The sequence below is a fragment of the Saimiri boliviensis genome, chromosome 13 (genome assembly GCF_048565385.1).
Source record: "Saimiri boliviensis isolate mSaiBol1 chromosome 13, mSaiBol1.pri, whole genome shotgun sequence".
Lineage (NCBI taxonomy): Eukaryota > Metazoa > Chordata > Mammalia > Primates > Cebidae > Saimiri > Saimiri boliviensis.
In genome coordinates, this window is record NC_133461.1 from 106,451,109 (window position 1) to 106,476,897 (window position 25,789).

At 50.1% G+C, this 25,789-nt stretch overlaps 1 protein-coding gene across 4 annotated transcripts in view; it reads left to right on the forward strand.

Annotated features, from left to right (window-relative positions):
• GATA4 (GATA binding protein 4) overlaps positions 1–25,575 on the forward strand; it is an 86,198-nt gene extending 60,623 nt beyond the window's left edge. For 3 of the 4 annotated variants that reach the window (XM_039461123.2, XM_010332069.3, XM_010332068.3), the window contains exons 3-7: positions 13,633–13,802; positions 14,814–14,939; positions 20,102–20,189; positions 22,542–22,690; positions 23,830–25,575. In XM_039461123.2, the coding sequence (XP_039317057.2) occupies positions 13,633–13,802; positions 14,814–14,939; positions 20,102–20,189; positions 22,542–22,690; positions 23,830–24,012 (716 nt within the window). In that variant the 3' untranslated portion in view covers positions 24,013–25,575. The remainder of the gene's footprint in view (positions 1–13,632; positions 13,803–14,813; positions 14,940–20,101; positions 20,190–22,541; positions 22,691–23,829) is intronic. The other variant, XM_003944180.4, reaches the window with a different exon arrangement.
• The last annotated feature ends 214 nt before the right edge of the window (positions 25,576–25,789 follow it).

The window sequence follows — 25,789 nt, forward strand, 5'->3', positions numbered from 1 at the left end:
TGTAATCCCAGCACTTTGGGAGGCCAAGGTGGATCACCTGAGGTCAGGAGTTCAAAACCAGCCTGGCCAACATGGTGAAACCCGTCTCTACTAAAAATACGAAAAATAAGCCAGATGTGGTGGCACATGCCTGGGATCCTAGCAACTCAGGAGGCTGAGGTAGGAGGCTTGCTTGAACCCGGGAGGTGGAGGTTGCAGCCATTGCACTCCAGCCTGGGCAACAAGAATGAAACTCCATCTCCCCCCCCAAAAAAAAAAAAAGAAAAAATTTAAGCACAAATTGAGGGGGGCAGGGACTGAAAACGTAAATGAGAGTTAGAATGCAGTGCTACTTTGGATGCTTTCACCTAGTGGAGCCTAGAAATCATCTTTTCCAACCGCTGTATTTTCAAGTTGTGGAGACCAGACCAAGAGAGATGAAATGAATGTTGGCCAAGGCGTGTAACTCTGCTTGCGCCTGGAATTGGTGCCCCCGGCCCTGCGTTTAAGTCTGGTCTGTGTGGTTTCTGACAGCGAAGCCAGGGGCGGACCCCGTCATTGCATCAAGTGAGCCGTGGACAGCGCTTGGCGGGAACTCGGCGGCACAGATCACCCTCTAGAGGCTGGAGGACCTTCCTCAAGGCTCCGGGATGTGTGGGTGTGGACCTGGAGGTGGCAGAAGATGGAGCCATCCTTCCGCTCAGTCAACTGCATTCCTCTGTCTTTAATATTGGGCTTCTTCATATTAGATTTTCTTTGAAGACAGAGGTCTGCAGCTTAAAAAAAAAGCGACAGAAAAATCACTGGTGCAGGATAACGTACAGCGTTAGCATTTTATGTGATATTATCTGGATTATTTTCACACTAGGAAGGACCTAAGTCATCTGGTCTAACACCTTCCTTTTGCAAAGATCTGAGGACTAGATACGCAAAATGTGGGCTGCCCAGGTCCATGGCTGCAAGGCGCTGTCTCCTGGCCCTGGTAATTTGGTCTGCTTTCTTACTGTTTGTTTTGTTTTGTGTTAAGTGAACTCAGAACTAAACAGATCCCTTGCAACTTGGCTAACCACGTTTCATGCAAAGAGCTTTCAGGGTAGCAGGGTAACCGGGTGGATCGGCAGGAGAAGCAGATGTACAGTGATGGCGATTGGAGCTTAACCTTAGTTTGATTAAGTAATCCCCCAGAAACCCCCGAGAGGGGAAAACAGTCCCCACGTATAAATTTCTACACGCTTGCTCACCTCCCCTTCTGAAAGGCGTAAATCTCCCCTGAAATGCCTCCCTAGCATGCCGGGCAATAAAGAGGTCACATTATATCTCCATAAATCTCCTGGCTGCTGCTGCTGCCATTCCCGAGGTGAAGGGGAAGTTATTTCCTTCTGACTGCCGGCGGTGGGCCTGGAAGGAAAAGCCTCTCCCTGCAGACCCATTGTCTCAGTCCCTGAGGGAGCTGCCCTGGCAATTTGTTCAATATTTCCTTTCCCTCCTGCCAGCTCCGAACAGGCTGGACTGGGGTTGCTGAGTCAAACGGCCCAGACTAGCCTGGTTTAAGTCTTCTGGCCAGAGCTCCATTGCAATCTTCCTAATAAATGAAAGGAACAAGGCCCATATGCATGTGAATCACTGAGCATTAGAAGCCCGCCCATGGCTCCCCAGGGCTGAGGCTGGGTCCCCCTGGACAGGAGCTGGGGTGCTGTGAGAGATGACAGCAGATCAGCACCTTTAGGAGCGCAGCAGAGATGAGGACCCACTTGGGAAATGAGTTCCATTTTCCCATTAGGGAATTAAGATGCTTTTATAGGAAAGTCGGGTGGGAGAAAAGATGCTTTCATGGAAAAATCTGAAAATGGAACCTGCCCAGCTTTAAATTTAAAGTGTGACTACATGAAAGAGTGATGATGCTAGCCCATGACATATTTATGTACTTTATGTAGCATACAAAATATTCATATGCCAGGTATGGTGGCACATGCCTGTAATCTTAGTTATTTGGGAGTCTGAAGGAGAATCGCTTGAATGCAGGAGGTTTAGGCCGGGCACAGTGGCTCACACCTGTAATCTCAGCACTTTGGGAGGCCGAGCCTGGTAGATCACCTGAGGTCAGGAGTTCAAGACCAGCCTGACCAACATAATGAAAGCCAGTCTCTGCTAAAAATACAAAAATTAGCCAGGTGGTATACACCTGTAGTCCCAGCTTTTGGGGAGGCTGAGGCAGGAGAATTGCTTGAGCCCAGGAGGTGGAGGTTATAGTGAGCCAAGATCATGCCACTGCACTCCAGCCTGGGTGAGTGGGAGAAAGGGGCTCTCCCTTTCTTTCTGTAGGGTGTGAGGAATAGTTGGTGCCATAGCAATGCCTGAGCCCAGATGGGGCTGCCACTATGGTGGGGAGACTCTGTCTCAAAAAAAAAAAAAAAAATCCTTGTCACAAATAAGAAATACACTAACGTTAACTTAGTTTAGTATTTAAAAGGTACATGACAGCATACAATGAGAAGTACCTCCCTGAGCCACCAAGACGCCTCCCTGGGAGCAACCAGTATAATCAGTTTCTTGTCTGTCCTCCTAGAAACGTTCCTTGCGTATATAAACAAATCCATGCATAGATTCTTCTCCCCTTCTGTTTATAAGAGAATATCAATGTATTGTCCATGCCTTCTAATATTTCACAGCATATGTTGGAAAGAATTCCAGATCAGTACATCAAGATCATTCTTTATGGCTACCTAGTATGCCTTAATTAAATTAACCAGTCCTATACTGATGAATGTATAAGTTGTTTTTCCAGTCCACTGCTACGGCAAAACTCGCCATGGTGAATGTCCTTGTATATAAACCATTTTACACAAACGTGCGTCTGGAGGATAAATTCCTAAGTGGGGTTTCTGGATCAAGTGACATGCATTTATAGTTTTAACAAGATATTGCCAGATTGCTTTCCCCACTGGCTGTGGAGCTGTCCCATGTCACACCCCCCATCAATGGCAGACCGTCTGCCTCCCCACGTCCCCCAACCCCAGGGCACACTAAAGGGACTGAAGCGAGCTGAGAAGAGCTTGGAGGAGGCATCATCACAACACAGTGACCTGGGGCAGCCAGGACCAGTGCTAGGCTTGTCCCCAGAGTGACTGGCAAGCTGTTCCTGTACATTCCACCCTGGCTGGGACTGGACCCTGAGGGGAGGGGCTTGCTCTTTCTTTCTGTAGGGTGGGAGGAATAGCTGGTGCCATAGCGACGCCTGAGCCCAGATGGGGCTGCCACTGTGGTGGGGAGGCAGCTGGTGGAAAAAGCACTTTGAATTTTTTTATTTCAGGCCGGGAGGATCCCAGGAAATTATAGAACATAAATATCTCCAATCCAGCAATGCCTAGGCAGAGATGCTTGTTTAATTAACTGCGTATTTACCTAATTTAAACCATGTTGTAGGAAGAGAAAATCTTAACAACATAGTCCATGCAGTCGTCATTTAATAAACCAACTCAAATTTCTGCACAGCTTTACCGAAATCTGTTTCTGCACTCATTCCCTGCATTGGGCATTTCGGTTGTTTCCAGTATTTGGTAGGAACATCTGAAAAACAGACATTTCCCCTTTACAAAAGTTTATTCCAGTAAATTATTAGAGCAGTTTTATTGCTAGCAAGAGTGGTCTGGCTTTTAATGCAACATGGTGTAATTTTCCCATATACATCCATTATATATGATTTTATGTACACACACACACACACACACACACACACACACACACACACACGAAACCTCTGGCCCTGCATAGATAATTCTTGCAGCTGAATTATGGTGCATGTCCAGGAACGTGGCATCTCAGTGGCCAGGCAGCTGAGCTGGCTGGGAGCCCTGGGACTCACGCTGTCCCATTGTCATTGGTGCTGCCTTATGAGACTCTCTAAGGCACTGGGTTTATTGAAACTTGATGGCCCTGTGTGTGGAGTTTCTGTTGTGTGCAGTTTCTGTTGTGTGGAGAGTTTCTGTAGTGTGTGGAGCTTGCTGTGTGCGGAGTTTCTGTTGTGTGCAGAGCTTCTGCTGTGTGGAGGGTGTGACAGGTGGTGGGGCCCGGTGTGGTGCCCTAGAAGGCGGGGACTGGGAGCTCCGGTGAGGCACTCACCTGCTCTGCACCTTGGTTTGCTCTTCTGAATAGTCACGGAGTTGCCCAGACCCAGCTTGCGGGTTTTAAGACTGTACCACTGGACCACCTGCCCCTTGCTCCCGGACCCTCACAGCCTCCCCAGCAGAAGGGCTGGGGATGTGCAGGGCGAGCAACCCCAAGGCTTCGGACAGGGAATGGGGGGCACCCTTCACTTGTGGCGAACATTTTCAAGTTCTGATCCCCAACCGGGGCTCCCCTGGCTGTATCTGAGCCTGAGCCCGGAAGCCCGAGGAGCTGCAGGACCCAGCACCCAGCACAGTGTTCTGGCCTCTTTCCTGGCATGCTTCATGTGGCTTGTCTGGGAGGGGGCAAGTCAGCTGTATTACCTGTCAGCGGGGACACTCGGGAGACACGGAGAGAAGGGGTCAGCGTGTCAGGGCCCCGGGTCTCCCAGTGAGGTCTGCAGCGGATGCCACACCGCCTGGTGTTAAGACTGTGTTTCCAGAATAATTAGCAATGTGCCCCCTCCCCGCGAAGTGTCCCATTTTGTATGGTGAGTCACAGCTCCCAAATTAACCCAGGGAGTGGGACAGCACAAACAGGATGGCCCCGTCCCAGGTTTCAGGGTGGGGACTGCCGGGCAGGGTCCCTACAGACACAGCAGCTGGGACACCCAGGCCTCTCCACTCTGGGACGGCTCATAGCTTCTGGCACGGAGTCCCGCAGGAAAACCCCACAGCTCTTTCCCTTGAGGGGGTTACACCTGCAAGACAGTCTTTATACAAACCGTATTAGTATAGGGACAGAGTGCCGGCACTGGGGAGAGTTTTAAAGTAGCGATGTAAAGCTCACTGCATTCTTTCAGTATTCTCTTCTTTGTCCGCTTTCCTTTGTTTGTTTGTTTGTTTGTTTGTTTTTGGAGACAGGGTCTCACTCTTTCACCCTGGCTTGAGTAGTGATAGGATCTTGGCTCCTCTGCCTCGTAGGTTCAAGAAATTCTCCTGCCTCAAGTCTCCCAAGTAGCTGGAATTACAGGCATACACCAACATGCCCAGCTAATTTTTATAGTTTTAGTAGAGGCTGGGTTATACCATGTTGGCCAGGCTGGTCTCGAACTCCTGATCTCAAGTGATTTGCCCACCTTGGCCTCCCAAAGTGCTGGGTTTACAGGCATGAGCCACCACACCTGGCCTTTTGCCTGTTTGTAAAATGGTGTCCAGCCAGCGGTTCCCTGGTGGGAAGGGCCATGGAGACCATCTTCTGGACATCTGCATGTCCGGTCTCCAGGTGCAGCAAACGATGCCGTGTTCCTGGTCCCTGACACCACAGTACTTTTGTTTCATTTGTTTCAAAAAAAGTGTTTGTAGCCAGAAGCAGTGGCTTATGCCTGTATTCCCAATACTTTGGGAGGCTAAGATGGGAGGATTGCTTGAACTCAGGAGTTCAAGACCAGCTTGGGCAACATGGTGAGACCCCATCTCTATAGAAAACGAGAAAAATTAGCTGGATGTGGTGGTGTGTACCTATAGTCCCAGCTACTCAGGAGGCTCAGGCAGGAGGATTGCTTGAGCCCAGGAGGTTGAGGCTGCAATTAGCTATGACTGAGCCACTGGACTCCGGCCGGGGTGACAGAGCAAGACCCCATTGCAAAAAAGAAAAGAAAAGAAAATCCCTGGAGGAGTAATCCACAAGTTCATGGACTTAGCTCTATGGCGCCGTCATTGCAGAGGCTCAGACTTGAATTCAGAAGCATCTACATTTCTTCTGGAGCCAGCAACTGATCCTACATTTCATGAGGAAATCTTTATGCTGTAGTTATAGGCCCACGTGTAGGGGTTCTCGGAGGTCTCAGAACCGAATCTTGACAGTGATGAAGGCCAGCAAGCATTTCTAAGCCGGTGAGCTGAGAAGCATTGAAACAGATGTGCTGGGAAGTTTCTGGGATCAGACAAGCTGGGAAAACAGAGCAGAGGGCCCCGGCCTTCTACAGCCCGTGCTGCTCATGGCAAATCAAGACTGATTCTCTATCTGCTGCCAGCTACTGCTGCTGGGGAAGGGGTCGGGGTGGCCAGGGCATGCCGGGCAGCGCTGCTAGGGTGCTGGCCTGTGGTTAAGTGACTGACTGGCCAGCCTGGGTTTGATCCCAGCTCTGCTGTGGATGAGCTCTGTGGTGCTGGGCAGGATCTGTTTTCTAACGTGCGTGAACATTCCTCCATGGCCATCCGTCTCCTAGACCAGCCTCCCACCCTAACCCTACTATGAGCACAGATCGGGCAGGCGCGGAGGTGCTGGGAGTTCTTAGACCTCCCGGGAGGAGCCGCTGGTGCCCAGGTGTGTCGGGTGCCTGGCTCTTCCCCCGGTGACGAGGTGTGGTGGCTTATTGCAGCCTTGCAGCTCGTCTTTCTCTTTCTAATTTGCATGTAAAACCTCTTTGCATACGAGGGGGTATGTTTTCCTCCATCATTCCTCCACCGTGTGCTCAGCCTCTTCCTCCTCCCTCCTCCGTTCTGGTTTTTAGCGTGTGTGTTTTTCTTTCCTTTCACAATGTCCTTGCCTGTTTGTGATTTAGAGAAAAAAGACAAAAAATCTGAGTCACATTCCGTTACTCCACCCAGCCGGCGTCCCGGGGTCTTGTCCTTTGAGGGTCAGAAGCAGAGGCCTCGGAGTCCGCAGGCGACTCCACGGGGTGGGAGGCAACGTAACCGCCTCTGTTCAGCAGCCACTGGAGCTTCCAAAATAGGTGATTTCATCCCCGGCGGGAGCGCCCCCCAGAGCGGTGTGGGCCTCCCCGTGACAGCCCCTTGTCACAGGCATCTGCCGAGCCTGACGAAGCCCAGAAGACGCAGGGCTCGAGAGCTGCCAGGAAAACCTCAGGCTTTGTTTGGGCCTCGTGCCCCACACCCAGGCGCCAGCCGCGGGGACGGGTCTGCGCCTGTCGGGAAATCTAGGCTCCATCTCTGGTGAACTCTGGATGGGACGTGGGCCTTGGGGTTCAGCAAGGGAGATTTGGGTGGGGCTGGGACCTTGTCGCTGAAGGAAGGCCCTTTGGTTCCTAGGGGACGGTCACTGGGCGGGTCCTTCCCCTCCCGCTGCCCCATCTGGACTGGGGTCTGGCCTTTTGCAAGAAGCATTCTGAGTTGCATCTCCTCGGCCTTCTCTGGCCCCTCTTGGGTAGCACTGCCCAGCTGCCCTGGGCACGGGCCCTTGCCACTGTTGATGTGTCTCTCTGCCCGTCCAGGATGCTGAGGGTCTGAAGCTGGGGGTGGTGGGCTGGGCGCCAGTGTGAGGCCCAGGCCCCCTGCAGTCCGTCACCTCTCAAGTAGTGGTTAGTTTCAAGTCACGCATCCCCAGCTAGACCAAAACCACCTTGGGCAGAGTTAGCCTGGATTTTCCCAACATGTTCGTTATGTCCCGAACTTGTACAGGGGCAGGCATTCAGAAACACGGAACGTGTCTGAGCTTCAGACACAGCAGTGAAGGGCCTGAGACCCATCGACTCTGCCTCCAGGCACAAGGGTGAGGGTCTCTCCAACACAGGCTGGGGCTCCACACCAGCCCTCCCTAGCAGGTGGCGGTCTGAGGGGCGGATCTGCAGGAGAGCAGCCCAGGCTCTGTGGCACCCATGGGGTGGCAGCAACAGCCTGAGCTGTCTCCCCAGCAACCAGCAGTGCCCAGGAGAGGGAGCGGAGAACGGGACCGTGACCCTGACCCCTGATTCCTGTCCCTTTCTTCCTCCCGTGCCTTTCCTCTCGTGGCCCTGACTGGCCTCCCCTTCTTGGGGTGGGTGGATTCCCCAAGATGGATGGAGCAGGTCAGAGGAGAGGAGAGGTCGGAGTCTTTGTGCCTCTGGCTTCGTCAGTTCTCTGTGGGGAAGTCAGGGGTGGGATGTCTCAACCTCCTGGCCTCCATTCTTCTTTCAGGCACCAGAGTGGGAGTAGAGAAATCAGACTATCAGACTTTCTTCCCTCTTTGAAAAAAAAGAGTTTCTTTTAGCAGGATATGGATGGAAGTGAGGCGTGAGAGCCCCATCCTTGGAGTTAGGACATAATTTATATATGCTTTTTATTGGGAAACTCATCATTAATTAATACTTCCCATGAGCAGCGCCTTGGAGACTTGAGTGAGGATATACGGTCAGCCTTGCAGTCAGTTGGTTCCTGGCTTGCAGTCTCAAACCTGACCGCCTCTGAAAGCCACAGTGGTTTAAGAAAGGTCAGATTCCCCAGTCTCCTGGCTCTTTTATCTGTACTCCCTCCTCCAATAACCAGCCCCAAGGCTGGTCCGGGTCTTCCCCACTCCCTCCTGACCCCTGCAACTTCAGCCTCCTAACAATAATCCATCACTGTTATCTCATTTGATGTTTGCAAAGCACTTTACAGCCATTGTTGTCAGTTTTTCCTCTCATTTGCAAAGTACTTTACAACTATTATTACAAGTCTTTCCTCCAAACGTGGGTGATGCTTCCCAGTGGCTGGAGCAGTTCCCAGGATGCCAGCACTGGGCGGGTGGGGCTGCATCCTAGGCCACAGCTGTGCCCCTGCCCTCGGAATCACTCTTGCCCCCTGGGAAGTTCCTCTCAGTGCCTTTCCTAGGAAGGAATGAGAAGCGGTTCTTCCCAAGGCTCATAGCGGATGTTCGTGCCAGTTTGGGACTTGTTACAGCCTGTCACCCCGATTTCCCGCAGAGTAGATGCTCAGCCCCAAAGCTGGAACCTCCTTGTTCCATTCTTCAGTCCAAGGCCGGGAAAATGAGTATGTGTCAGATGTAAGAGGGCAAAACGGTACCTTCCTTAGTGTGGATTCGCAGCTGCGGGGGCTGATCAGATATTTGTTTTTATCTTTTTATCAGATTTTTTAAAATAAGCAATGATGACATAACAGAATGGTGTTTTATTATCGTGAGCGTTAAGAAAAGCTGCTCTGGTGGTCACAGCGTATACGGTTTTAGGTGCTGTGTTTGTCATTTAACATTATAGGGTCAATGTTTTCCTCCATGGTTACCTTGTTTTTGTAATAATTATTTAAAATGGGTGTAACATTTCACTGAGCAGGTTGGATGGCAAGATTTTGTGGTCAGAAAGAGGGAGACATCTGCAGATTTGGAGGGGTAGTGGGTTGTCTACGGGGTGTCTTCAGGAGGCACAGCCTTTGCTTCGGCTGTTTTGGTAACCCCTGACCCTTCTATCGCACTGGGACTTTGAGGCTGGTGGGAATTCCACACTTTCTGCCGTAGACAATTGGGGTCTGCCACAAGTCCCCTCCTCTGCTGAGGGTATGTTCTGAAAATGAACCGAGTAATATTGTTACTCATTATTGATATTCAAATCCAATTTGTCCGACTAGAGCAATAGCATTCTGAGACCTCGCTTCCCTCGCAGCTTCTGTGCCATCTATCAGTGTGATTAAATAGCAGATGCTCAGTCAATATTTGCGGGTGACACATACATATTCGCCAGCCTCCTGGACAGTAAAATACTTGCTCGAATGCATACCCCATCTTCAAGGTGAGCTTGCAGGAGCTTCTGGGGCACACCTGTGTGGGCATCTCAAGGTAGCCAAAGGTGAGTTCACAGCTGAGAGGATGCTCCAGGGACTCCTGGGTCCTTTAATAAGATTCTGGGATGGGTGCAGTAGCTCACACCCATAGTCCCAGCACTTCGGGAGGCTGAGGTGGGAGGATCGCTTGAGCTCAGGAGATCAAGACCAGCCTGGACAACATAGTGAGACCCTCTCTCTACCAAAAATCCAAAAAAATTAGCAAAGTATGGTGGCATGCACCTGTAGCCCCAGCAACTCGAAAGGCTGACGTGGGAGGATCGCTTGAACTCGGGAGGTCAAGGCTGCCGTGAGCCGAGAGATCGCACCACTGCACTCAGCCTGGAGGACAGAGTGAGACCCTGTCTCAAAAACAAGTTTTCACTGGGGGAAAAAGAAATGCAAGACTCCATTCCTGCATATAAAACAATAATTGTGAGGAGAAAATAAAATCTCCCCTCCAAAGAAGAGAAACAGATGATGAGATTTTTTGATCATGGAATTTAAATAAACCCGAATGTAGGAGAGCAGCCAGTTTGTTTATCTTTACGAGTGTGATTGTTTATCTGTTAGAGCAACATACTGAGATTTATGAATAAAATAATAGAATGTCTGGGATTTTCTTCAGTAATACAATACGGGGAAAGTGGACAGAGGTGTCGATAAGACAAGATTGACCACAAATGATTGGAATCTGGGTGATGGTTAAGTGAGTGTTCATTTAAATATTCTGTCCACTTCTGAATATGTTTAAAGTTTTTCATAACAAAGAAAAATAGGGCTGGGTGCAGTGGCTCATGCCTGTAATCCTAGCATTTTGGGAGGCCAAGGCAGGAAGATCACTTGAGCCCAGGAATTTTGAGACTAGCCTGGGCAACACGGTGAAACCTTGTCTCTACAAAAATTAGCTGGGCATGGTAGCGTGTGCCACATGCCTGTAGTCCCAGGTGCTAAGGAGGCTTGAGGTGGCAGTGTGCACTGCACTCCTGCCTGGGTGACAGAGTGAGACCCTGTCAAAAAAAATAAATAAATAAAATAAAATAAGAAAAAGAAAAGTAGGCTGAGGCAGGAGGATCTCTTGAGGCCAGGAGGTAGAGGCTGCAGGGAGCTGTGACCGCACACTGCACTCCAGCCTGTGCGACAGAGTGAGCCCAGTCTCTGAAGAATACAATAAAATAAAAAAGAAAAACAGAATGAGAGGGTTGCAGTAGGTTTGGACTGGAAAGGTGGTCGTACAAGGCCTCTGTGTCCACGCATGGTTCAGGCTAGACTGCACGTCTTGGTTCAGTTTTGAGATGGTGGTGCCATCTAGTGTTTATTGCAAACACGCAATACAATGAGGACTGCGTGCGCTCCCCTCCTGCCGTGGAGTTGGCTTGGTCCAGGCTCCTTCTGTGAATCCCTGGCCTCTCTAATCCCCTCGCGGGCAGGCCTGGGTGGAGGAAGCGGTGCTAACAGGCCATAGGCCCGGACTGCACAGGTGGCCCCGGTAGTGTTGACTGCGGTGGTCCAGCTGGGAGCAGGCGTGGGTGGGAGTTGCTGTATCATGTGTAGCTCCGAGGGCAGGTGACCTTGGTGGAGGCTGTCAGTGTGACCCAGGTGTAAAAATAGCCTCTGCCGTGACGCCTGTGCTCCGCCCCCTGGCCTGAGCAAACAGCCCCTCACACCTGCACATTGTTTACTTGGTGTGGACACACAGCTACCTGTTTGCAGGTGCAAATGACTGTTTGTGTACCCAGAGTTGGGGGGAGGCCCCCCACCATCGTCTTCTCTAGCCCACGTTCCCTTAGAGCAAGTAGCTGGGCCACAGAACTAGCAAAATGCGCAGGCTTAACCCCTCCGGGCTGGGTCCTGTTGAAAAGGGAGCTCTTCACCACGTGTCCTCTTCCCAACTCCGTGAAAGCTCCCCTCTTCACTAGAGAAGAATCTGCCCTTGCCTCTGGCAGCAGCACAGGAGTGATCTGGAGACTAAGGTAGATGTGTTTAGGGACAGAAAGTTAGGATAACATGAAGTCAGAGACTTCTGGAACTTGTGAGCCTGGCTTTATACAGATTACAGGGAATAAGAAAACTGGCCCTGCCTGTCTCACCAGGGGGAGGACAATGGACACAAGTGGAATCTGTCAATTGTGACATTCTGTAGACATGGATAATAAAGGTGATGGCGGCGAGGGGGGAGCGAGTGAAGGGGAGCGGCCGACCCTGGCAGCCTTCTGGTCAGGGAAACGCTCGGCTCATGTGAGCAGCCGTAAGGTGCCATTGCTTATAATATGCACCTTTACTTTATATACCAATAAGCAAGAAAAGTGTCAAACTATGATACAGCAGCCCATACAGGTAAATTCAACAGAAAAAAAAATGAATGAATGAAGTCTTTTTTTGCAGGACAGTTGGAGAATTCTAAGAACTGGCTGGGCATGGTGGCTCATGCCTGTAATGCCAGCATTTTGGGAGGCAAAGGCAGGTGGATCACGAGGTCAGGAGTTCGAGCCCAGCCTGACCAACATGGAGAAACCCCATCTCTACTAAAAATACAAAACTTAGCTGGGCGTGGTGGCATATGCTTGTAATCCTATTACTCGAGAGGCTGAGGCAGGAGAATCGTTTGAACCTGGGAGGTGAAGTTGGCAGTGAGCTGAGATCACGCCATTGTACTCCAGCCTGGGTGACAGAGCGAGACTCCATTCCAGAAAGAGAGAGAGAGAGAGAGAGAGAGAGGGAGAGAGGGAGGGAGGGAGGAAGGGAAAGAAGGAGGGATATTCCGAGAACTTACAAAGAAATCTAGTCTCTTTGACTCAGAAATTCTACTTCTCAGACAATATCCTAAGGAATAACTAGAAATGCACAGGTTTATGTGAAAACCGAGCAGTGTTTACAAAACAGGAATCCAAAACTGGATAAAGATGAATAGCTGAATGGTACTAGTTAAATGATGGCACATTTATATGATGGAATCATGATATATGAGTTTATAAAGAATTTTATAAAATGAGTTTATAAAGAATTTTTTATTGGGAAAATGCTTTGGTATTAAGCAAAAGGCCCACATAGACTAAGAATTATATAGCTTGGCAAAAATATACATCAATATATGAAAGTCTCACAAGGCTGGGTGTGGTGGCTCATGCCAGTAATCCCAGTGCTTTGGGAGGCCAAGGTGGGTGGATCACCTAAAGTCAGGAGTTCGAGACCAGCCTGACCAACATGATGAAACCCTGTCTCTACTAAAAATGGTGCATGCCTGTAATCCCAGCTACTTGGGAGGCTGAGGCAGGAGAATCCCTCGAACCTGGGAGGTGGAGGTTGAAATGAGCCAAGATGGCGCTATTGCACTGCAGCCTGGGCAACAAGAGTGAAACTCCGTCTCAAGAAAAGAAGAGAAGAGGCCGGGCACGGTGGCTCAAGCCTGTAATCCCAGCACTTTGGGAGGCCGAGGCAGGTGGATCACAAGGTCAAGAGATCGAGACCATCCTGGTCAACATGGTGAAACCCCGTCTCTACTAAAAATACAAAAAATTAGCTGGGCATGGTGGCGCGTGCCTGTAATCCCAGCTACTCAGGAGGCTGAGGCAGGAGAATTGCCTGAACCCAGGAGGCAGAGGTTGCGGTGAGCTGAGATCGCGTCATTGTACTCCAGCCTGGGTAACAAGAGCGAAACTCCGTCTCAAAAAAAAAAAAAAAAAAAGAATAGAAGAGGGGAGAGGAGGGGAGGAGGGCCCTGGGCTGGAGGCTCTGAATGTGATACCCAGACCGAAATCCAGGTGTCCACCTCCCAGCCCAGGGCGCGGGTGATTGCTGCGACTTTTTTCTTCTCATGCTCAGAGGAGCTCTGCTGTGTCCAGGATTAGGGAGCAGGGGCTGAGGTCGGAGTGGGGAAGAGCAAGGGCAGCCCCAGGTGACCTTCTCCTTCCAAGGAAAGGCATCGTTTCTGCGCCCTCTAGATTCTCGGATGTAAGAGCTGGGCATAAACAAACAATTAACCCTCTGTATCTTTTCTTGTCTGTTCCCCCCAACTCAGTAGATATGTTTGATGACTTCTCAGAAGGCAGAGAGTGTGTCAACTGTGGGGCTATGTCCACCCCGCTGTGGAGGCGAGATGGGACGGGTCACTATCTGTGCAACGCCTGCGGCCTTTACCACAAGATGAACGGCATCAACCGGCCGCTCATCAAGCCCCAGCGCCGGCTGGTAAGCGCGCCCCTCGTGGCCTCCCCCTCGTGGCCTCCCCCTCGTGGCCTCCCCCTCGTGGCCTCCTCTTGGCACTGGCTGCAGGGCTCCTGCCTTGGTGGGACGTCCTCTGGTTTTGAATTTGGGAACTTGAGAGTGTGGATCTAGGGATTAGATGGGTGAGAGCCCCGTAAACATTCTCACAACTTTAGAGTTAGCGGGAGCTACCGGAATGACCCAGGCTGTCTCGTTCAACCTCTTCAGCACACGGAAACGCAAAGAGGCTCAGAAAAGCTAGCAGCCTTGCCCACAGCCGCTCAGGTACTGAGTCTCCCATCTGGAGCGAGAATCCAGGTTTCCTGGTTCCCAGTCCCGTGTTGACTGGAGCATCTCCTCCATCCATGCCAACCCTGTGAGGAATGTCCCTCACAGGCTGGCCTCTACCCTGACTTCAGTTATCAGTTGACAAGTCCCAAAGCCCAGAAGTGCAAACAGCTGGTTCTGGGGCCTGTGGCTGGGGAAGACTTTGGGCCTGGGGCTCGGCTCCTGTTTAATGTCGTTTGATTCTGATCAACACCCACCAGCTTGCACTATAGTAAGGAGGGAGGAAGAGTGGGGATCAGCCCTGGTGCGTGCTTTTCTTGAGGTCCCAGGGCCATTCAGACTCTGGTGCCATTTGGACGCCGTGACTCCTCACTCTCCACCTGCCCTGGCACCTGCAGCCCGCGTCAGTTGCACTCGCAACAGAAGCTTTGCCGCCTGTAGTGCCCGGCACTCACTGGGTTATTTGCCTGGTGGTAAATGATGGTTAGGACTGGAAGCCAGGTCTTCAGTGCCCATCCATGTTCACTCTCCTCGTGCAGCAGAAACCCTGTTCCCAGCAGTGGCTCCGGTGATGGGAGAGTTAGGTATTGTCGCGGGTCAGAGATCTCACACGGGGCCATTAGGGCAGAGCCCCGCAGTCACAGGTGAGGTGCCAGGGCAGCGCCCGCCTTTTACATGGACGTGAAGGGTTTGCTTCCTGTCTTGCAGTCTGCCTCCCGCCGAGTGGGCCTCTCCTGCGCCAACTGCCAGACCACCACCACCACGCTGTGGCGCCGCAACGCGGAGGGCGAGCCTGTGTGCAACGCCTGCGGCCTCTACATGAAGCTCCACGGGGTATGTGCCTTCCGACGCCCATCCCTCCGTCCTCACTGCGCCTCTTCCTTTGGACTAGCATTCACTTTTCCTTCTTAACAAGGATACTTAGATACGGAAGGGCCTCTCAACAACTCTGCTGGTTTCTTCCGTCCTTTGCATTGTATAAGTTAATTTTCCATTTTACAGATGAGCAGGCTACATTTACGTATAGCAGTTTGATAAGTAACAAAGGTGACATTTCAGTTCAGTAGATAAAAAGCTTAAGAACAGCTGCATTGACAAAATTGGCTGTTCATTTAGAAAACAAAAGGAAAGCATGACCTCCACCTCCTAGCTTAAACAAAAAGAAACGTGGCTGAATTAAAGATGTTAAATGTAAAACTGCTTTGAAATAAACTAAAAATAAGGCCAGGCATGATGGCTCATACCTGTAACCCCAGTACTTTGGGAGGCTGAGGTGGGAGGATTGCATGAGCTCAGGAGTTCAAGACCAGCCCGGACAACATGGTGAAACTTTCTCTCTACAAACACACACACACACACACACACACACACACACACACACACACAATTAGATGGGCATGGTGGTGCAAGCCTCTAGTGCCAGCTACTCAGGAGGCTGAGGCAGGAGGATGGTTTGAGCCCAGGAGTTTGCTGTGAGCTATGATTGTGCCCCTGCACTCCAGCCTGAGTGACAGAATGAGACCCTGTCTCCAAAAAATAAAAATATTAGACAATAAAGTACTACAAAAAAATCAGACAATAAAAGCACTAGAAGAAAATGTAAGGGGACATATTTCTATAACTCTGGGGATGGGAGAACTTCTTAAACAAAATCTTAGAACTTTTCAGCCATATAAGAATAGTTAGATATATTTGATTTTGTAAATACTTACTATTAGTTTCTGAAATGATACCTAGGGAAAGTAAAGACCAATACACACAGTAACAGAAAAAGGGTTAATATTTCCAGAATTACAAGGAGCTTCTACAAAGCTCTTTACATTTTGACTGTAACATTCTCTATTATACAGTGTGAATAAAAAGGCAGGGTGCAGAACACTGCACCTAGCATGGCACTATTTCTATAAATATGAGGAAGAACATAATTTACAGGTGGCTGCCTCCACTTACACAGAACACTGGTGGAAGGATGTGTAGAAGTTGGTCACATGGTTGCCTGTGTGCATTGTACATGTACGTGGGGTGCCTCCAGGAGAAAAACTGGGGTCTTAGGGAGAAGGGCTTGAAGAACACTCCTTTTGCTGTTACCCTCTTTGTACCTTAGATGCTACGTATGCAAGTCTTAATTGTTCAAATACAAGTTAAATTAAAGCAAAACCAAACAACAAACAGATAGATCTTATAGCCTAATAAGAAAATAACAATTGATCTTTCCCCACTTCCCCCAAATGGACAGAAGATATAGACCGACGTCTCACATGAAACGTGCAGACGTGCTGAATCTCACTGAAAATCAGGGACGTGTACCTGAAAACAATCGTGAGAGTCCCCATTTTGCCCATAGATTTGGCAAAAAATAAAATGTGGACTGCTATGGATTTGGGGAATTAGATACTCTCATGTATTATTGATTTGTGTTTGAATTACTACATCCATTAACTTAGTGGAATTTTTTTAAAGATTAAAACTGTGAATACCTTTATATCTGGCAGGTCTCCTATTGGGAAACTAGCCTATGAAAAATACCCAGTGCAGGCCGGGCGCGGTGGCTCAAGCCTGTAATCCCAGCACTTTGGGAGGCCGAGGCGGGTGGATCACAAGGTCAAGAGATCGAGACCATCCTGGTCAACATGGTGAAACTCCGTCTCTACTAAAAATACAAAAAATTAGCTGGGCATGGTGGTGCGTGCCTGTAATCCCAGCTACTCGGGAGGCTGAGGCAGGAGAATTGCCTGAACCCAGGAGGCGGAGGTTGCGGTGAGCCAAGATCGTGCCATTGCACTCCAGCCTGGGTAATGAGCGAAACTCTGTCTCAAAAAAAAAAAAAAAAGAAGAGAAAAAAAGAAAAATACCCAGTGCATGATGACCTTTGGACCACTTCTTTTTGCACTGAGGCGGCAAAAACTAGAAACAATCTAAAAACTCCATAAGGGAATGCTTGAATAAATTCTGGTATATCCCCAAATGCGGAATATTGAGGAGAAATTTTAAAATAATAACCTAGAGCCATGTATCTTGATCCAGAAAATGAAAAAGCACATTGCAAAAATATATATGTAGCATGACCCCATACTATGAGTATTGAAGGTGCATTAAACACACACATACAGACATATACATATACATATGTGTAGGGGTGGACAGACCAGTAGATGGGTGAATATATATACACAAATATGCATCTATAGGTGTATTAGTCTGTTTTCATACTGCTAATTGCTGCTGATAAAGACATACCCAAAAGGAAAAAGAGGTTTAATGGACTCACAGTTCCACGTGGCTGGGGAGGCTTCACAATCATGGTAGAAGGTGAAAGGCACGTCTTACATGGTGGCAGGCAAGAGAGAATGAAAGCCAAGTGAAAAGGGTTTCTCCTTATAAAACCATCAGCTCTCACGAGGCTTACTCACTACAGTGAGAACAGTAGAGGAGAAACCAGCCCCAGGATTCAATGATCTCCCACCAGGTCCCTCCCACAACACTTGGGAATTATGGGAGCTACAAGTCAAGATGAGATTTTGATGGGGACACAGCCAAACCATATCAGTAGATATATATGTCTACATGTGTTTGAGAATTTTTTTAATATAAGAATATGTAACAGGTTGTTAAATCCAGTTGCCTCATTGGGATAGGATTGACCGTAGTGGAGTGAGAGGGCTGTTATTAACTTAATCTCACGTACGTTTTCATGATTTCTTGTTATAACGAACAAACAAATGGTTAAAGTTATGAACATTCATAAGAAAACACATGTCTTTCTGCAAAGAAGTATATACAAAGATGTTTGCTAATCACTGTAATAGGAAAAATGGAGGAAAAAACCTTTGAAAGGAAAATGGTTAAATTTTGTTCTTCAATGTGGGAATGGTACAAGAAACTTATTGGAAAATATTATATAGGTATTAAAAAGATTATCTTCTCAGAAAATAAAAAATGGAATTACCATATGATCCAGCATACCATTTCTGGATATATACCCAAAGGAATTAAAGGCAGGGTCTCAAAGAACTATTTGTCCACTCCTGTGCATAGCGGCATGATTCACAACTGCAAAAAGACAGAAACAACCCCAGTGTCCATGGAGAAATGAATGGATAAACAGAATGTGATATATACATACAGTGGGATATTATTCGGCCTTCAAAAGGAAGGGAATTCTGGCCCCTGACACCGCATGTCAAATCCATAGAGACAGAAAGTAGAATGGGGGTTGTCTGGGGCTGAGGAAAAGGGGAATGAGGAGTTGATGTCTAATGGGTATGGAGTTTCAGTTTTGCAAGATGAGTTCTGGGGAGGGATGGTGGTGAGGGTTGCAGAACCGTGTGATGCGCTTAACGCTACAGAACACTATATTTAAAAATGGTTTAGATGGGAAATTTTAAGTTACATGTATTTTATTTTACTGCAACTGAAAAAAAAAAAAAAGGCATACCTAAGTGAATGGAGATTAACATGAGGGCAAGATTCTTCTGAGACCAGCATGGGCTTGCGATTTTGAAGCATAGCTGGCGGGATGGGGCGGGAGAGGGCACCCTCCCACAAGGTGGGAAAGTATGGGTCTGGGTGTAGAGTCACAGATGGATGGGCAGATGGTGGGGGCAGGGCTGCAAATGCTGCTGCGTCTACCCACAGTTAAATAGGAGGCAAGTTCAAGGTCACATGCACTGGTGCATTTCTCACTTAGCCATTCCATGTTCATATCTCTGAAGCAGGAGTTGCTTTTCTTTCTGTATTTGCAGGTGTGGCCCTGATCAACCCCACATGGTGTACAAGCATAGCATAGAACAGGGGCTAAGAGACTTGGCTCAGCCTAAGAGAAACCAGATGTGGGGAAGGCACAAACCTAAACATACCGGAAAGATGCCCTGCGGTCCTGCGGCCCTGCTCCCCAGGACTGGCAGACGCGTCTGTGAATGGCTCTGGGGCCTGGCTCCCAACAGAACTGTGCTCAGAGTATTGTCCAGGGACATTTTGTCTCAGGACCTCGCCACAGTCAGTCTCTCTAGCATAGTCTCTTGCTGCTCCCCACCATCCTTAGATGCACCGCTGGCTCCAGCCAGACCCAATGCAGTACAGAGCTGCCGTAAGTTGAGTGATGCTGCATCTCGACTCAACTGGGACTGTCGCTGTTGAGGCCAATTCCTCAGCACAATTATTGACAGCACCCCCGCACCCTCGCCCCTTTTGAGACAGGGCCTTGCTCTGTCGCCCAGGCTGGAGTGCAGTGGCACCATCATGGCTTGCTGCAGCCTCCATTTCCTGGGCTCAAGTGATCCTCTTACCTCAGCCTCCTCAGTAGCTGGGACTACAGGCATGCACCACCATGCCCAGTTAATTTTAAAACTTTTTTGTAGAGATGGATCTCACTACGTTGCCGAGGCTGGTCTTGAACTCCTGGGCTCAAGCAATCCTCCCGCCTCAGCCACTCGAAGTTCTGGGATTACAGGCATGAGCCACTGTGACTGGCCCAGCACCCACTTTTGTTTTCAGGGTCCTGTGTGGACGATAAAGGCTTTTGAACGTTCTGTCTCTGCTGCCTGAAATGCCTCCCTCTGTCTACTCAAAACCTTTTACAGCTCAAGTGTCACCTCCACAGTGAAGCCTGCCTTGATGTCCTCATGCGCCCCTCCTTCCCACTCCTCACCCTAGGACAGACTTTTGTGTTTCTCGATTTTTCTCCATCACCTACCAAAGTCTGCTTATTTCTACTTGTCTGTGAATTTCCAAGGGCAGGAACTGTGTGTCTTTTATTCTCTTCCTCCAGGCTCTAGTAAAGTACCCATCACATCACACAGGTGCTCGATACGTTTTCAAAAACAGAACCGATTGCTTTCTCACAGAGTTCCAGGGGCCTGTGCGCCCCGTCTCAGCCCCAGGCTCTGTGGAGACATTGCTTGGGTGTTGCCTTCTCGCAGCGGGTGTGTGTGTTTCAATGCTGTAGCAGATTTTGTAGAAAAGGAAAACCATATATATATTGACTTGTGACCCTCCAGGTCCCCAGGCCTCTTGCAATGCGGAAAGAGGGGATTCAAACCAGAAAACGGAAGCCAAAGAACCTGAATAAATCTAAGACACCAGCAGGTGAGCAGAAGATCTGTGAGTGATTATACGAATATGTCCGAAGCCCTCAGAGTGGATAGGAGTCATGCCTTCTGGGTTGGGCAGGCCAGCCCAGGCCGCCAGGGTGTGAGGACAACATCGTGCATCCTTAGCAGTAAAAAAGTAACAGTTGCCGTGACATGTTCTGGGAGCTTTCGAAGCAGGCTCAACTCAGGTTAGGACCTGATCGTTGCCAACTGTAAAGACGCCAGTGGGCCCGCTGGACCAATCGAGGGCCTGCAGGAAAGAGGAACTTCACTCATTCCCTTCCTCTTTGGTGCTGCAGCCACCCAAAAGCTCTGTTCCTTTCGGTTCTCTGTGGGCTGATACGCAAGAGGACAGGATCCGATTAATCGTGTTCCTAGGAGATTGATCTCTAAGCCAATGTGTAATTTACATCATGCAGAGCTTTGTGCTTTAGAAAGCCCCTTGAGAAATGTTATCTCAATGAACGTAAGACTCCATGAAAACCAGTTTATTACCCTGTTTTACTAACAAGCAAACCGAGGCTCACAGAGGACAGTCATTTAATGAGGGTCATACAGATGGTAATGGGTGGATGGAGAATGAAAACTCAGGTTTTTACGCATCCGGGTCAATGTTCTCTTCAATATACCACCCTGCCTTTTTAATTTCTAGTTTAAGAATAACGGCAGCTCCAAATCTGAGGCTGCAGTGACGTATGATGTGCCTCTGCACTCCAGCCTGGACAGCAGAGCAAGCCCCTGTCTCTAATACATAAATTTTAAAAAGAACAAGGGCTGTTCTTTTTAAAATTTATTATTTATTTATTAATTTACGTCAATTTATATTTAACAATTAAATATAATTTAATAATTAAATATAAAGTTATGAAAGAATAGGGCTGTTCTTTAGTACGTTTATGTTCCCTATCAAAACATTCCCCACTCAGTACTGCTGCCCCGTTAAAGATTTGCCTGGTCAGTGCTACCGTCATGGAAAATAAATTGGCTGATCTGATGGAAAATGTATCTTCTAGCCTAAGGCATGACAGAGTCAGGTAGATTGGCCCTTTCCACTGCCAAGAATAGGATCGAAGTTCTGCTTTCCTAGATTCAACCCTGGCTTGCCCCTTCGGGCAGGCATATTTCCTACGGGAATATTCAGTGGCTCACACCTGTGGTCCTCTGCCTCTCCCGCTTCCCTGCTGCTGACGAGGAGCCTATGTGCCCTGGGTGGCCTTATTTCCTCTCATGTAGCAGTCACAGGTAGAGAAGACATTTCAGTTCAGGCGTACAATCTCCGGTACAAAATTCCAAGTCCAGGAAGCTAGATTTGGCGGCAAAACCTATGTGAACAGATACAAAGCTGTTGATAGTCTCTGTTTATCCTATTCATTATGATATTTACATGTTTTGCTGTGGGGATATTGATATATTTAATTACACAGTATTATCCCGGGCCTGGCTGGAGGTATTCTATAATACAGAGTGTTTGCTTTTTTTTTTTTTTTTTTTTTTTTGAGACAGAGTCTCACTCTGTCCCCCAGGCTGGAGCGCAGTGACACTATCTCGACCCACTGCAACCTCTGCCTCCTGGGTTCAAGCAATTCTCCTGCCTTATCCTCCCAAGTAGCTGGGACTACAGGTGCATGCCACCACACCTGGCTAATTTTTGTATTTTTAGTAGAGACAGGGTTTCACCATGGTGGCCAGGCTGGTCTCAATCTCCTGACCTCAGGTAATACACCTGCCTCGGCCTCCCAAAGTGCTGGGATGACAGGCGTGAGCCACCGCACCTGGCCTAGTACTTGCATTTTAAAAAATTTGATTCTTCAAGTTGAATGAGGAATTTGTGTTTTAAGTTTTTTTTTTTTTTTTTTTTTTTTTTTTTGAGACAGAGTTTCACTCTTGTTACCCAGGCTGGAGTGCAATGGCATGATCTTGGCTCACCGCAAACTCGGCCTCCTGGGTTCAGGCAATTCTCCTGCCTCAGCCTCCTGAGTAGCTGGGATTACAGGCACGCGCCACCATGCCCAGCTAATTGTTTGTATTTTTAGTAGAGACGGGGTTTCACCATGTTGACTGGGATGGTCTCGATCTCTCGACCTCGTGATCCACCCGCCTCGGCCTCCCAAAGTGCTGGGATTACAGGCTTGAGCCACCGCGCCCGGCCTGTGTTTTAAGTTTTGAATCCTGAACCACAAGTGGCCTCCAGGGTTTGAGATGGGCTGGGGGAAGAACCCATCACGGTGAGAACTGTAGCTCCCTACTGATAAGGCCGCTGCTGCACTCCCAGCAAATGGAGATAAAGCCTTTGTCCCCGTCCCTGATGGGGGTCTGTGATCGGGGAGTGCTGACTGCTTCCTTCCAGGTCCTTCCGGCAGTGAGAGCCTTCCTCCCACCAGCGGCGCTTCCAGCAACTCCAGCAGTGCCACCGCCAGCAGCAGCGAGGAGATACGCCCCATTAAGACAGAGCCTGGCCTGTCCTCTCACTACGGGCACAGCAGCTCCGTGTCCCAGGTATACACCACGGGTGGGGCGGCCGACCAGAGTCCCAGGGCCCAGCCTAGTAGGGAGTGGGAGCTGCGGCCAGACCCTGTAGGTGCCAGCAGCGAGCTACCCTCTGGGCTCCCTGTGGAGCTCCCTGGCGCCCTTAGGGCTGCCTGAGGCTGGCGCGTCTGCATCGGGCTGTATTTCGGCACATCTTACCAAGCTGTGGGGATGTGGACACGACTGTGACTCACAGTTTTTTAACAGCTCCTCAACGCCACCATCTTTGGAAACAGAGAGGGCCGTCAGGGCTGGCATACAGCATGGGTGGTGGGGGAGGAAAACAACAGGCAGCCACAACCTGAGTCAGCCTGTGCCAGGCGAGGGGAGGCATGCTCCCGCTGTCGCTGTCGGAGGCAGCGCAGGGTTCTCTAGGCAAGCCCGTCTCCTACTGCAGGGAGGTTCGACTTCAACAGGAGAGGGTGGGGAAGGAGGCGGAAGCCCGCATGGGGAAAGGCCTGGACCCTGCAGAGGGCAGGGAGGGCAGGCTGGCAGGGACATCACAAGCAGGATGCCATTTTCATGAGGCCCAGCTCCGTATGCCTGTCAGGGGACGCCCGGGGGCAGCCCCGCTTCCCTCTTGCGGAGGCGATGGCATCTCGGCTTTCCTGCCTCCTCCCCTCTGCATTTCCCTGTCTTGGGATCAGGATGCGCCAAGCTTGATCTCGATCTCCTTTGACCTGCTGTGATTTGATCTCTGCTTTTAAGTGAGAGAGGCTGTGTCCTAATGAGCTTATTGTCTGGGAGAACCTGATCCCACAGAACCAGGGGCACCAGGAGCTCCCGGACGGCTTCTCTGTTGGCAAGTGGATGTGGTGGTGATAGGAGGAAGCGTTTCCCGTAACCGTCAGAGCCTTCTGAGCAAGCCCAGCATCCACGGGCCCAGCAAGTCACAGCCCGGGTTGTATGCTGTGCTCAGGAGCCGCTGATGCATCGCCCAAATCCTTCGTGTCCAGATCACCGGGATCAGAGAAGAGCTCCTTGGTCTGTTCCTGCGGGTTGGAGCCATCCTGGGGACATCTGCATAGTAGGGCCCCCTCCCCAGCCCAGGCCTCCTGAACCCTCAGGAGCATCTCCCTTGGCCTCATTGCATGTTTTCTGCTTTTCAGACATTCTCGGTCAGCGCGATGTCTGGCCACGGGCCCTCCATCCACCCAGTTCTGTCAGCCCTGAAGCTCTCTCCACAAGGCTATGCGTCTCCCGTTAGCCAGTCTCCGCAGACCAGCTCCAAGCAGGACTCTTGGAACAGCCTGGTCTTGGCCGACAGTCACGGGGACATCATCACTGCATAATCTCCCTCTTCCCTCTTCAAATTCCTGCTCGGACCTGGGACTTGGAGGACAGTGGAGACGGAGGTCCTGGGCTCCCAGGGGCCGGCCTCCTCGCCTGGGGACGACTCCAGAACAACAACTGGGAAGAAACTTGAAATTGACCATCTGGTTGGGGAAGCGGGTGTTGGATTTTCTTGGATGCCTTTTCATGGTTGGGGGACTGGAGGGAGCCCAGCCTCAGCACGAGCACACTGCATCTCTCCTGTGAGTTGGAGACTTCTTTCCCAAGATGTCCTTGTGCCCTACATTCACCGCTGTGGCCTAGACGGTGGGTTTTCCATTGTGTTCTCAGCACCACGATTTGAGAATGGGCAGAGGCCAGGCCCTGGGACCCCTGCCCCAGCCTGAATGACGGCATCCACTTGCCCCATACCTGGATGTGACGGGCCCCTGGGGAGCCACCCTTGCTCCATCCACTAGAGGCACGGCACCGCCCTGCATCCCCAATGCCAGATCTGACTCCAAAACTGTGAGGTGTGACACAGAAGTGACTGAACACTTCCTAGGGAGCTGGAGGGGCACTTCACCCACCCAGAGCACAGCCTCATCGCACGCAGCTGGCAGCTCTCCCCCAGGTGCCTGCCCGTGCTGTGGGCCTTTGCGCCTTCACTTCCAGCATCTCTCAAAATAAAAACCCCTCCTCCCGCTCTGAGCGATTTGGCTCTGCCTGCAGCTTGGACACGTCTCTCCCCTGGCAAAACAAGAGCTGGGTAGTTTAGCCAAGCGGCACCCCCTCGAGTCCACTGCAGCCCCTTCATTCACCCTGTCACACACAGGGGTTCCGAGTAAGAACAAACCTGCTGCTCAAGCCAGCCCGACAAAACACTCGGCCAAGCCTGGAGAGCCTTCTAGGGAGAGCGTAGGTGGACAGTGTCCTGCTGGGGGGCAAGGTGTCTCAAGGGCTGGCCCCCCTGCTGTCTGCTCCTCCTGGCCCCTGGTCAGATGGCAGTTGGAGTCCCCCGGGACCTGCAGCCTCACCCCGGCAGAAGTCTTTTGTCCAGGAGGCAAAAAGCCAGAGATTCTCCAACACAAATTGAAAGCAAACCAACATAACGCAACACAAGAAAATTCATGGAAAGAAGACGACCCTGGAGACAGCGTCTGGCTCTGAGCTGCTGCGCGGTCCGCCGCCTTCTCTGCACGTGGCTCAGTTTCCGCCCCTGACGCTGGAGCTCACGAGACTCCGTCCTCGTCCTGTTTCTCAGCAGAGCTGTAGCCGACTGTGGCATTACCATGCCTCCCCACACACCAAGCCCCTAACTCCAAAGTCCTACTGGCTGTCGCAGAGAATACCTTTGAACCAAGATTCTGCTTTAATCATCATTTACATTGTTTTCTTCCCGAAGGCCCCCTCATAGACCCTTCCTGACCCACAAACCTGTTAACATTGTCTTAAGGTGAAATGGCTGTAAAATCAGTATTTAACTAATAAATTTATCTGTATTCCTCTTTCCCTCCTCCTCCCTCAGTGGTCTTCGCTGGGAGGTTCAGCGCTGCTGTCCTCTGCCGGGGAATCTGGAGGCCACAGACCCACTGACCCACTCACCACTGTATCCTTCCGTTTGGGCCATTGGCCAAGGGCTCCCTCTTTAGGTAGCAGTGGCTCCCGAAAAGAACACTCATCCCAGCCCTGCTAATGTGAGACCTTAGATGGGGGTCGCCCAGGCTTGAATTTCCCAGAAGAGGGTTGGACCCATCCATAGACAAAATTCCTTGTGGCCCAACAAAAAGTAGCTCA